The following is an 11,276-nucleotide window of genomic DNA, read 5'->3' as shown; positions in this document are numbered from 1 at the left end:
TCACGCTCTGATATGTGGTAATGATTAAAACTTAATTTTATTAATGCAACAAGCTAAAATAATGGGTATTTAAAATGACAAACTACTGTAAACGCGTGCTGGATCCTATTGCTGAGTGCAGTATATGCTCAGGATCCTAGTGGGCAACCATAAATATATAAAAGGTACCCACTACAAAGCAAACCCTAGTAGGGGTGTGCTTAACATAAATATAAGGAAGGGAATGTTCTGCTATTGAGCAGTGTACATGTATCATTGTTGTTCACTGAGGAAATGAGTGCAGATTCCTATGTATCTGACAAAACACATGAAAATAAATCTTTATTCAAAGTGTCTGGTTTCATTAACACTTTCATGTATTGTTGTACATAATGTAAGAAACTGATCTCATTCAAGCTAAGTCAATATGATCTGTTTCCACAGGGTGTTAATAAATGAGCAAGACGCAGACCGTGGTGCAGCGTGGGAGAAATAGACCTAATTAACCCTTAATGTCAGAGGGCTACAATAGGTACACCGGTTTACCCTATGGGTAGTGTGGCATAGGACTATGGTAATTGATAGCCTGGACTATATACTCCCTAGGTGTGTTACTAAGTGTGGACACATGAGCAATAGATCATAGGAGATTTGACTTGATGTAACCCTTGGTATCACAGGGTTGTAGTAAGTCAGATTACTGTATCATAATCATGGATGTTCAACCTGTGTACCGGTTGACCTAAGGGTGGGTGATATAAGGCTATATATCAAATCTCTAATAGCCCTAAGTTGGTAGCTAATAGCCACCACCGCCATATACACTAAGGATATGACCTATATTGACCATGTGAGCCAGATGTTTACCCTGCTCTGTGCACTGTATGGTCTGATGTCGCTGTACTGAGGAAATCTCTGCAATACGACCAGACAGAGCAACTATTAAAACACAGCTGTGTACAGATATACCATGAATAGGTGATTATAATGGCAGTGAGCTAATAGTAATGTATATCTCAGTAGACGGCCCCCAAACACAGATGTGTGCTAGTATGCCGTCAGTGGAAAGAGGAAGTGTCCTCGTATGTGCACAAATTGCCTCCACTAGATGAGTATACGTTGCTAAAAGACAATGTGGCAGCCTAATACATAGAGATGAGTATATGACTGCCAGTCCTGTGAGTAACTAATAAATAAACGAAGTTCCCTTCTGTTATATACATGAGGTCCCGTGTGACCGTAGGGGCGCACTGATAGACCTATATTGTGCAGTAGCAAAGAGCCGCATAAGCTCGCCGTGCGAGACAGTCAGATGTGGTGAGGATCAGACTCTGCGTGAGCACGTCTGAGTACAGAGTCGCTGACATGCGCGTTTCGCGAGAATACTTCTTCAAGGCTTAGATAGCAGTAATGGTCCTGCAGAGTGTAGTAATATACCTCCTGCCTGGTGCGTGACCTTTCTGGGGTGAGAGGTAATAAGTTCTACCGTGGGAGATCACCTTCAGTTCCTGGAGCCTACGGCAAATGGAGGCGCTGCAATGCTAAGGCGATATGTGGGGTATGAACCCCAGAAGCCTGTTCCTGTGCCCCCACTACCATCGGTGGACGACTCAGCCCTCCTGTTGCCCGCAGGTTATATGCACCATACACCCTGCAATGGCCCCTATCTGCGATTGGGTGGGGGAAACACTGTTACAATGGTAAACCATAAGAAAACGTTTGACACACTGTATATGTTGCAATGATATACACATATTGAATATGCCCCTCAATTGTAGTTCTTGGTGCATACGATCCAAACAGTTTGGTCAGTTGTGGAGTTGTCTCTAAAAAAACATTTGCACCATTTCATATAAGTATTGACAGATCTATGAATTCACTGAAATTATTTTAAAAGAATTACTGATCCTACGGATTAGAAGAAACATGAGCAGTTATCTTGCAAGGGTGTTAAAAAAAAAAAAACGTTCCTGGTTGTGCTTGTAGTTAATTATGCATTAGAAATATAATTAAAAAAAAAAAAAAAATCTCCCGTTGACCTCCTCACTTTTTCTCCCAGAAAGGCCGGTTAAAGATAGCATTTATTGGGGAGGAAGCCAGCTCTCTGTGGGCTTCATGACATACAGTAAACTAGTAAGTGATTGGTTTTTCCACATCCTTTAAAGTCTAGGGTACAGAAAAGATCAGTTGCAATCAATCGATCCGTCTGACAGGCTTCCCTTTCTTTTACTCTGCATATTCCCCCCCTCCCCTCTTCATCAATATTTAATACCCTTTTAAGAGCAATGAGATAATGAGCAGAGGAAGGGAAGGTGCAGTGAGGGCGAGACGTGCTGCTTTCCTATGCCGCCTGCATGTGGTTACTGGCTAGCCACTGTGTGCTGGGGGGGAGCCGGCTGGGATAGTCGGGCTGAGCTCCGGTACTCCTCAACGCCTCTCCATAAACCATGTCTTCCCCTTCCCCCGCCGCCGCCGCCTCTTTCTTCCACGGAAGGGCAGCCGGGGAGGACTCGGCAGGATGAGGAGAGAAAGCCGACCGGACAGGAGGAGGAGGAGGAGAAGAAAAAAAAGGAGACGACGCAAAGAGGGGGAGGAAGGAGAGGCAGCAGAAGGGGGGCAGAAGGGGGTGGAGAGGGAGACAGACTCGCGGCCGCGGAGGATGAAGTGGGGAGTCAGGGGGGCCTGCGCCGCGCTCTCCAGCTGCTTTCTGCTTGCCTGTGCCCTCAGCGCCGCCGCCGTCGGCCTGAAGTGCTTCTCGCTGGGCTCGGAGCTGAAGGGGGAGCCGTTCCGCCTGGGCACGGCCGCCGGCGCCTTCTACTCGGGGCTGCTGCTCTCCGCCGGCCTGTCCCTGCTGGGCTCCGCCCTGCTCTGCTGCAGGCAGGACGCGGACGGAGAGAGCAATCCTGCCAGCCAGAACTTCCTGCTTCTCGGGGTGCTGGTCTTCATGCTCGGGGTGTTGAGCGCCTTCGCCGGGGCGGTGATAGACGGAGACACCGTGTCCCTTGTAGAGAGGAAGTACTCCCATTACTGCTTGCAGCTCCAGCAGTCCGGGACTAGCGGCAATGCCACGAAATGCCAGAAACTGAAGGATTACCAGCGGGGCTTGGTGATCTCCACCATTTTTAACTCCCTGGAGTGCCTGCTCGGTCTAATCAACCTGCTGCTGGTGAAGAATTACAAGTCGTCCCAGCAGCGCAGGAGAAGGAGGAGGCGCGGGGGGAGGAGGAGGCGCTTGCAGCGGCAGAGCCAGGGCTCCATCTTCTCTCAAGAGGAGCGCGAGTTTTCTCCCGGTGACTTCCCCTTTCAGTCCGTCTCCTACATCAACGTGGGTGTGTTTCACATCTTTGACGAGGCGGGAGTAGAGGTGCACCGCGGGGGGCACCCCTCCATAGAGCTGCCGGGGTATTCCCCTATGGACCCTGACTTAAACCCGTCACACCCCTACTGTTACCCTCTTCCTAATGAACAGCCTCCCCCGTATGACGAGATCTACCCTGCTACTGAAACCTGCAGCAGCAGCACCACCACCTGACGGGAGAGCCCAGAGGCACAACACTAATGTACACTGGCCCTCCTGGTCCTTGATCTGCACTGACAATCATCAAAACGCCTACAAATGGGATGGGGACTAGACCTCAAAAGGACATGTTTTTTTTTTCTACACTAGATACACCTGAATGTGTTTAGAGAAACGCATATTATTGCACAATGCTCATAACCAATTGATGTCCTGGGGGTGAAAGGCGAAACATTTGGAGTGATAGAGATTGCACTGTTGTCACTTGCGTTTTATATGAATAATGTATTTGACATGAGTGGAGTCCAGTGGTATGAGTAAGGATTTCTGAGTATATTTTCTTCACATCTTTTTGTTATGTCAGTATAAATCTGAATTTTGGTATGCGTCATTATTGCCATGGTTACATTCTCTAGCTACAACATCATTGTGATATGCTTTTTTTTTTAATGTCTTATGCGACTACTCATCTTTATCAAATCTCGAGACTATCAGTAAATGCTTCTTATGTCAATTCTCCAACCATTTATTTCCCCTTTTCAAATCATATTATTGAATAATCAAATATTGGTTCCAAGCAGAGTAACTGCCACAAATGCTATGCACACAATGCGAAACCTGCACAAAGCTTATGTGGCTCAAAAATAACTAATTCGTACCAATGTAAAAGGACAGAGCTAGGTATTTGACTTCAATACACCCTTTTGGCGTAAATTCTTAAATTCCCAGTCTTGGGAATTCGAGATTGTTGTATTGACAGATTTTAAAAAAAAGTTGTCGTTTTTAAGAGGCACATAAAAAAGCTGCACCTTTTAAAAGGCAAAAATAATTAAATATTCTTATGAATTGTTTTGTACTCTTACAGTAAGGTGCCTGCCTATTAAAAACGTCTTACTGTTATAGCTGGTGCCACGTCTCTCAAATGTACAGATCTGCAATATACTGTACAGCGCTTAAATACATTTCTCTTTTTTTTCTCCTTATTTAATAACATTGAAATTTCTGTTGATTTAAAAAATTCCCAGTAAATAAAGCACTTTATGAATTGTTAAATAGAGTACTCTTTTTGTAATGTGGGGGGGGATGTGGGGTGAGGGGGATGTGGGGTGAGGGGTATGTGAGGGGGGATGTGGGGGGTGAGGGGGGATGTGGGGTGAGGGGGGATGTGGGGTGAGGGGGATGTGGGGTGAGGGGGATGTGGGGGGTAAGGAGGGTGGGGTGAGGAGTGGATGGGTTGAGGGGGTGGGGGGGGGGGATGAGGGGGGATGTGGGGAGTGAGGGGGGGTGAGGGGGATGTGGGGGGTGAGGGGGATGTGGGGGGTGAAGGGGATGTGGGGGGGGTAGGGGGTGATGGGGATGTGGTGGGGTGAGGGGGGTGGGGGTGATGGGGATGTGGGGTGGGGCGTGAGGGGGGTAGGGGGTGATGGGGGTGTGAGGGGAGGGGGTGTGGGGAGTGAGGGGTGGGGGGGTGAGGGGAGGGGGTGGGGGTGAGGGGAAGGGAGGGGGTGGGGGGTGAGGGGAAGGGAGGTGGGTGAGGGGAAGGGTGGGGGTGTGGGGGGTGTGGGGTGAGGGGAAGGGAGGGGGGTAAGGGGAGGAGGGAGGGTGAGGGGAGGGGGGGTGGGGGTGAGGGGAGGGGGGTAAGGGGAGGGGGTGGGGGGTGAGGGGAGGGGGGTAAGGGGAGGGGTGGGGGGTGAGGGGAGGGGGGTAAGGGGAGGAGGGAGGGGTGAGGGGGGTGGGGGGTGAGGGGAGGGGGGTAAGGGGAGGAGGGAGGGGTGAGGGTGTGGGGGAAGGGAGGGGGTTGGTGGGGGGTGGGGGGTGAGGGGAGGGGGGTTGGGGGGAGGGGGAGGGGAGGGGGGATGGGGGGAGGGGGTGAGGGGAGGGGTGAGGGTGTGGGGGAAGGGTGAGGTGAGGGTGGGTGGGGGGGAGGGGGTGGGGATTGAGGGGGGTGGGGTGTGGGGATTGAGGGGGGTGGGGTGAGGGAAGGGGGTGAGGGGAAGGGGGTGAGGGGAGGGGGGATGGGGAGGGGGATGTGGGGGGTGAGGGGAGGGGGATGGGCAGGGTGAGGAGGGGTGGGGGGTGAGGGGAGGGGGTGTGGGGGGTGAGGTGAGGGGGTGGGGGGAGGGGGAGGGGGGGGAGTGGAGGGGGTGTGGGGGTGAGGGGTGTGGGGGTGAGGGGAGTGGGGTGAGGGAGGGGGTGTGGGGAGGGGGTGAGGGGAGGGGGTGGGGGGAGGGGGGTGAGTGGTGGGGAGGGTGAGGGGGTGAGGGGAGGTGGAGGGAGTGGGTGAGGGGAGGGGGTGAGGGGGGTGTGAGGGGGGAGGGGGTGTGGGGAGGGTGAGAGGGGAGGGGGTGGGGAGGGTGTGGGGGGTGAGAGGAAGGGGGAGGGGAGGGGGTGTGGGGGGTGAGGGAGGGGGAGGGGTGGGGTGAGGGGGGGGGGGTGAGGGGAGGGTTGTGGGGAGTGGGGTGGGGTGTGAGGGGAGGGGGTGTGGGGGTTGGGAGGAAGGGGGAGGGGGTGAGGGGAACGGGGGTGAGGGGGGTGTGAGGGGAGGGGGTGTGGGGGGTTAGAGGAAGTGGGAGGGGGTCGGGTGAGGGGGGAGGGGGTGAGGGGAGGGTTGTGGGGAGTGGGGTGGGGTGTGAGGGGGAGGGGGGTGGGGGCGTGGGGGGGAGGATTGTGTGAGGGGAGGGGGGTGAGGGGGTGAGGGGAAGGGGTGAGGGGCGGGGGGTGGGGGTGTGGGGGGTGAGGGGAGGGGGGGGGAGGGGGTGAGGGGAGGGGAGGCGGTAGGGTGAGGGGGGGTGAGGGGAGGGGGTGGGGGTAGGGAGGGGGGTGAGGGGGTGGGGGGTAGGGAGGGGGGTGAGGGGAGGGGGGTGGGGGTATGGGGGGAGGGGGTGGGGTTATGGGGGGAGGGGGTGAGGGGGCTGTGAGGGGAGGGGGGTGTGAGGGGAGGGGGGTGAGGTGAGGGGGGTGTGAGGGGAGGGGGTGAGGGGGAGGGGTTGGGGGAGGGGGTGTGGTGAGTGAGGGGAGGGGTGTGGGGGGTGAGGGGAGGGGGTGGTGGGTGAGGGGGGTGGTGGTGTGGGGGGGGGAGGGTGTGTGGGGGGTGAGGGGGATGTGGGGGGTGAGGGGATTTGAGGGCTGAGGGGGATGTGGGGGGTGAGGGGTGAGGGGGATGTGGGGGGTGAGGGGGGTGGGTGATGTGGGGGATGTGGGGGGTGTGGGGGATGTGGGGGGGTGAGGGGGATATGGGGGGTGAGTGGATGTGGGGGGGTGAGGGGTGGGGTGAGTGGATGTGGGGGGGTGAGGGGGATATGGGGGGTGAGTGGATGTGGGGGGTGAGGGGATGTGGGGGTGAGGGGGATGTGGGGGGTGAGGGGTGGGGGGGTTGTGGGGGTGATGGGGATGTGGGGGGTGAGGGGGGATGTGGGGGGTGAGGGGGTGGGGTGAGGGGGATGTGGGGGGTGAGGGGTGGGGTGAAGGGGATGTGGGGGTGAGGGGATGGGGTGCGGGGGATGTGGGGGTGAGGGGTGGGGTGAGGGGGATGTGGGGGTGAGGGGATGGGGTGAGGGGGATTTGGGGGGTGAGGAGATTTGAGGGGTGAGGGGGATGTGGGGGGGTGGGGAGATATGAGGGGTGAGGGGGATGTGGGGGGTGGGGGGTGAGGGGGATGTGGGGGTGAGGGGGATATGGGGGGTGAGGGGGATGTGGGGGGTGAGGGGGATATGGGGGGTGAGGGGGATGTGGGGGGTGAGGGGGATATGGGGGGTGAGTGGATGTGGGGGGGGTGAGGGGTGGGGTGAGTGGATGTGGGGGGTGAGGGGGTGGGGTGAGGGGATGTGGGGGTGAGGGGGGATGTGGGGGTGAGGGGGTGGGGTGAGGGGGATGTGGGGGTGAGGGGATGGGGTGAGGGGGATGTGGGGGGTGAGGAGATATGAGGGGTGAGGGGGATGTGGGGGGTGGGGGGTGAGGGGTTTGTGGGGGGTGAGGGGATATGGGGGGTGAGGGGGATGTGGGGGATGTGGGGGGTGAGGGGGATATGGGGGGTGAGGGGGATGTGGGGGTGAGGGGGATGTGGGGGGTGAGGGGGATATGGGGGGTGAGGGGGATGTAGGGGGTGAGGGGGATTGGGGAGATGGGGGGGTTGTGGGGGTTATGGGGATGTGGGGGGTGAGGGGGTTTGGGGGGATGTGGGTGGTGAGGGGGATTGGGGGGGTTGTGGGGGGTGATGGGGATGTGGGGGGTGAGGGGGATGTGGTGGGTGAGGGGAGGGGGGTGGGGTGAGGGGGATGTGGGGGGTGGGGGGTGAGGGGAGGGGAGTGATGGGATGTTGGGGGTGAGGGGAGGGGGGTGATGGGATGTGGGGGGGTGAGGGGGGTGGGGTGAGGGGGATGTGGGGGGTGAGGGGTGAGGGGAGGGGAGTGATGGGATGTTGGGGGGTGAGGGGAGGGGGGTGATGGGATGTGGGGGGTGAGGGGGGTGGGGTGAGGGGGATGTGGGGGGTGAGGGGGAGGGGGGTGAGGGGATGTGGGGGGTGAGGGGGGTAGGGTGAGGGGGATGTGGGGGGTGAGGGGGATTGGGGGGATGTGGGGGTGAGGGGGATGTGGGGGGTGAGGGGGATTGGGGAGATGGGGGGGTTGTGGGGGGGTGGGGATGTGGGGGGTGAGGGGGATGTGGGGGGTGAGGGGGGTGGGGTGAGGGGGATGTGGGGGGTGAGGGGAGGGGGGTGAGGGGATGTGGGGGGTGAGGGGGTTAGGGTGAGGGGGATGTGGGGGGTGAGGGGGATTGGGGGTGTGGGGGTGAGGGGGATGTGGGGGGTGAGGGGGATTGGGGAGATGGGGGGGGTTGTGGGGGGGTGGGGATGTGGGGGGTGAGGGGGATGTGGGGGGTGAGGGGTGAGGGGAGGGGAGTGATGGGATGTTGGGGGTGAGGGGAGGGGGGTGATGGGATGTGGGGGGTGAGGGGGTGGGGTGGGGGGTGTGGGGGGTGAGGGGAGGGGGGTGAGGGGATGTGGGGGGTGAGGGGGTTAGGGTGAGGGGGATGTGGGGGGTGAGGGGGGATTGGGGGATGTGGGGGTGAGGGGATGTGGGGGGTGAGGGGGATTGGGGAGATGGGGGGGTTGTGGGGGGGTGGGGATGTGGGGGGTGAGGGGGATGTGGGGGGTAAGGGGGATGTGGGGGGTGAGGGGATGTGGGGGGTGAGGGGGATGTGGGGGGTGAGGGGAGGGGGGTGAGGGGATGTGGGGGGTCAGGGGGTTAGGGTGAGGGGGATGTGGGGGTGAGGGGGATTGGGGGGATGTGGGGGTGAGGGGGATGTGGGGGGTGAGGGGGATTGGGGAGATGGGGGGGTTGTGGGGGGGTGGGGATGTGGGGGGTGAGGGGGATGTGGGGGGTGAGGGGGATGTGGGGGGTGAGGGGAGGGGGGGTGAGGGGATGTGGGGGGTGAGGGGGTTAGGGTGAGGGGGATGTGGGGGGTGAGGGGGATTGGGGGGATGTGGGGGTGAGGGGGATGTGGGGGGTGAGGGGGATTGGGGAGATGGGGGGGTTGTGGGGGGGTGGGGATGTGGGGGGTGAGGGGGGATGTGGGGGGTGAGGGGGATTGGGGAGATGAGGCAGTTGTGGGGGGGTGGGGATGTGGGGGGTGAGGGGGATGTGGGGGGATGTGGGGGGATGTGGGGGGTGAGGGGAGGGGGGTGGGTGAGGGGGATGTGGGGAGTGAGGGGGGATGTGGGGGTGAGGGGGTGGGGGTGAGGGGGATGTGGGGGTGAGGGGTGGGGTGAGGGGGATGTGGGGGTGAGGGGATGGGGTGCGGGGGATGTGGGGGTGAGGGGTGGGGTGAGGGGGATGTGGGGGTGAGGGGATGGGGTGAGGGGGATGTGGGGGGTGAGGAGATTTGAGGGGTGAGGGGGATGTGGGGGGTGGGGAGATATGAGGGGTGAGGGGGATGTGGGGGGTGGGGGGTGAGGGGGATGTGGGGGTGAGGGGGATATGGGGGGTGAGGGGGATGTGGGGGGGTGAGGGGGATATGGGGGGTGAGGGGGATGTGGGGGGTGAGGGGGATATGGGGGTGAGTGGATGTGGGGGGGTGAGGGGTGGGGTGAGTGGATGTGGGGGGGGTGAGGGGTGGGGTGAGGGGATGTGGGGGTGAGGGGGGATGTGGGGGTGAGGGGGTGGGGTGAGGGGGATGTGGGGGTGAGGGGATGGGGTGAGGGGGATGTGGGGGGTGAGGAGATATGAGGGGTGAGGGGGATGTGGGGGGTGGGGGGTGAGGGTTTGTGGGGGGTGAGGGGGATATGGGGGGTGAGGGGGATGTGGGGGATGTGGGGGGTGAGGGGGATATGGGGGGTGAGGGGGATGTGGGGGTGAGGGGGATGTGGGGGGTGAGGGGGATATGGGGGGTGAGGGGGATGTAGGGGGTGAGGGGATTGGGGAGATGGGGGGGTTGTGGGGGTTATGGGGATGTGGGGGGTGAGGGGGTTTGGGGGGGATGTGGGTGGTGAGGGGGATGGGGGGGTTGTGGGGGGTGGGTGATGTGGGGGATGTGGGGGGTGTGGGGGATGTGGGGGGGTGAGGGGGATATGGGGGGTGAGTGGATGTGGGGGGGTGAGGGGTGGGGTGAGTGGATGTGGGGGGGTGAGGGGGATATGGGGGGTGAGTGGATGTGGGGGGTGAGGGGTGTGGGGGTGAGGGGGATGTGGGGGTGAGGGGTGGGGGGGTTGTGGGGGTGATGGGGATGTGGGGGGGTGAGGGGGGATGTGGGGGTGAGGGGGTGGGGTGAGGGGGATGTGGGGGTGAGGGGTGGGGTGAAGGGGATGTGGGGGTGAGGGGATGGGGTGCGGGGGATGTGGGGGGTGAGGGGTGGGGTGAGGGGGATGTGGGGGTGAGGGGATGGGGTGAGGGGGATTTGGGGGGTGAGGAGATTTGAGGGGTGAGGGGGTTGTGGGGGGTGGGGAGATATGAGGGGTGAGGGGGATGTGGGGGGGTGGGGGGTGAGGGGGATGTGGGGGTGAGGGGGATATGGGGGGTGAGGGGGATGTGGGGGGTGAGGGGGATATGGGGGGTGAGGGGGATATGGGGGGTGAGGGGGATGTGGGGGATGTGGGGGTGAGGGGGATATGGGGGGTGAGGGGGATGTGGGGGGTGAGGGGGATGTGGGGGGTGAGGGGGATATGGGGGGTGAGGGGGATGTAGGGGGTGAGGGGGATTGGGGAGATGGGGGGTTGTGGGGGGTATGGGGATGTGGGGGTGAGGGGGTTTGGGGGGATGTGGGGTGGTGGGGGGATGGGGGGTTGTGGGGGGTGATGGGGATGGGGGGGTGAGGGGGATGTGGTGGGTGAGGGGAGGGGGGTGGGGTGATGGGATGTTGGGGGTGAGGGGAGGGGGTGGTGTGGGGTGTGGGGGGTGAGGGGGGTGGGGTGGGGGTGAGGGGGTGAGGGGGGGGTGAGGGGGTGGGGGGTGGGGGAGGTTGGGGGGGGGTGGGGTGGGGGGGTGTGGGGGGATGTGGGGGGGTGAGGGGGATGGGGGGTGTGGGGGTGAGGGGGGGTGGGGGATGTGGGGGGTGAGGGGGATGTGGGGGGTGAGGGGGATGTGGGGGGTGAGGGGGATGTGGGGGATGAGGGGGTTGTGGGGGGTGGGGGAGGGGGTGGGGTGAGGGGGGATGTGGGGGGTGGGGGGTGGGGGGGGTGAGGGGATGTGGGGGTGGGAGGGGGGTTGAGGGGATGTGGGGGGTGAGGGGGATGTGGGGGTGAGGGGGTGGGGTGGAGGGGGGTGTGGGTGAGGGAGGGGTGTGGGGGTGT

General features: G+C 61.1%; 1 protein-coding gene across 1 annotated transcript; it reads left to right on the top strand.

Moving 5' to 3' along the window:
* The first annotated feature begins 2,270 nt into the window (after positions 1-2,270).
* TMEM271 (transmembrane protein 271) lies at positions 2,271-4,549 on the top strand. Its single transcript, XM_075604500.1, has one exon. It carries the CDS (start codon positions 2,498-2,500, stop codon positions 3,509-3,511), a length of 1,014 nt encoding a protein of 337 aa, XP_075460615.1. The 5' UTR covers positions 2,271-2,497; the 3' UTR covers positions 3,512-4,549.
* Positions 4,550-11,276: the final 6,727 nt, after the last annotated feature.

The sequence above is a fragment of the Ascaphus truei genome, chromosome 1, assembly GCF_040206685.1.
Source record: "Ascaphus truei isolate aAscTru1 chromosome 1, aAscTru1.hap1, whole genome shotgun sequence".
Classification (NCBI taxonomy): domain Eukaryota; kingdom Metazoa; phylum Chordata; class Amphibia; order Anura; family Ascaphidae; genus Ascaphus; species Ascaphus truei.
The sequence above is the reverse complement of the archived record's forward strand: the minus strand, read 5'-3'. Positions and strand labels throughout refer to the sequence as shown.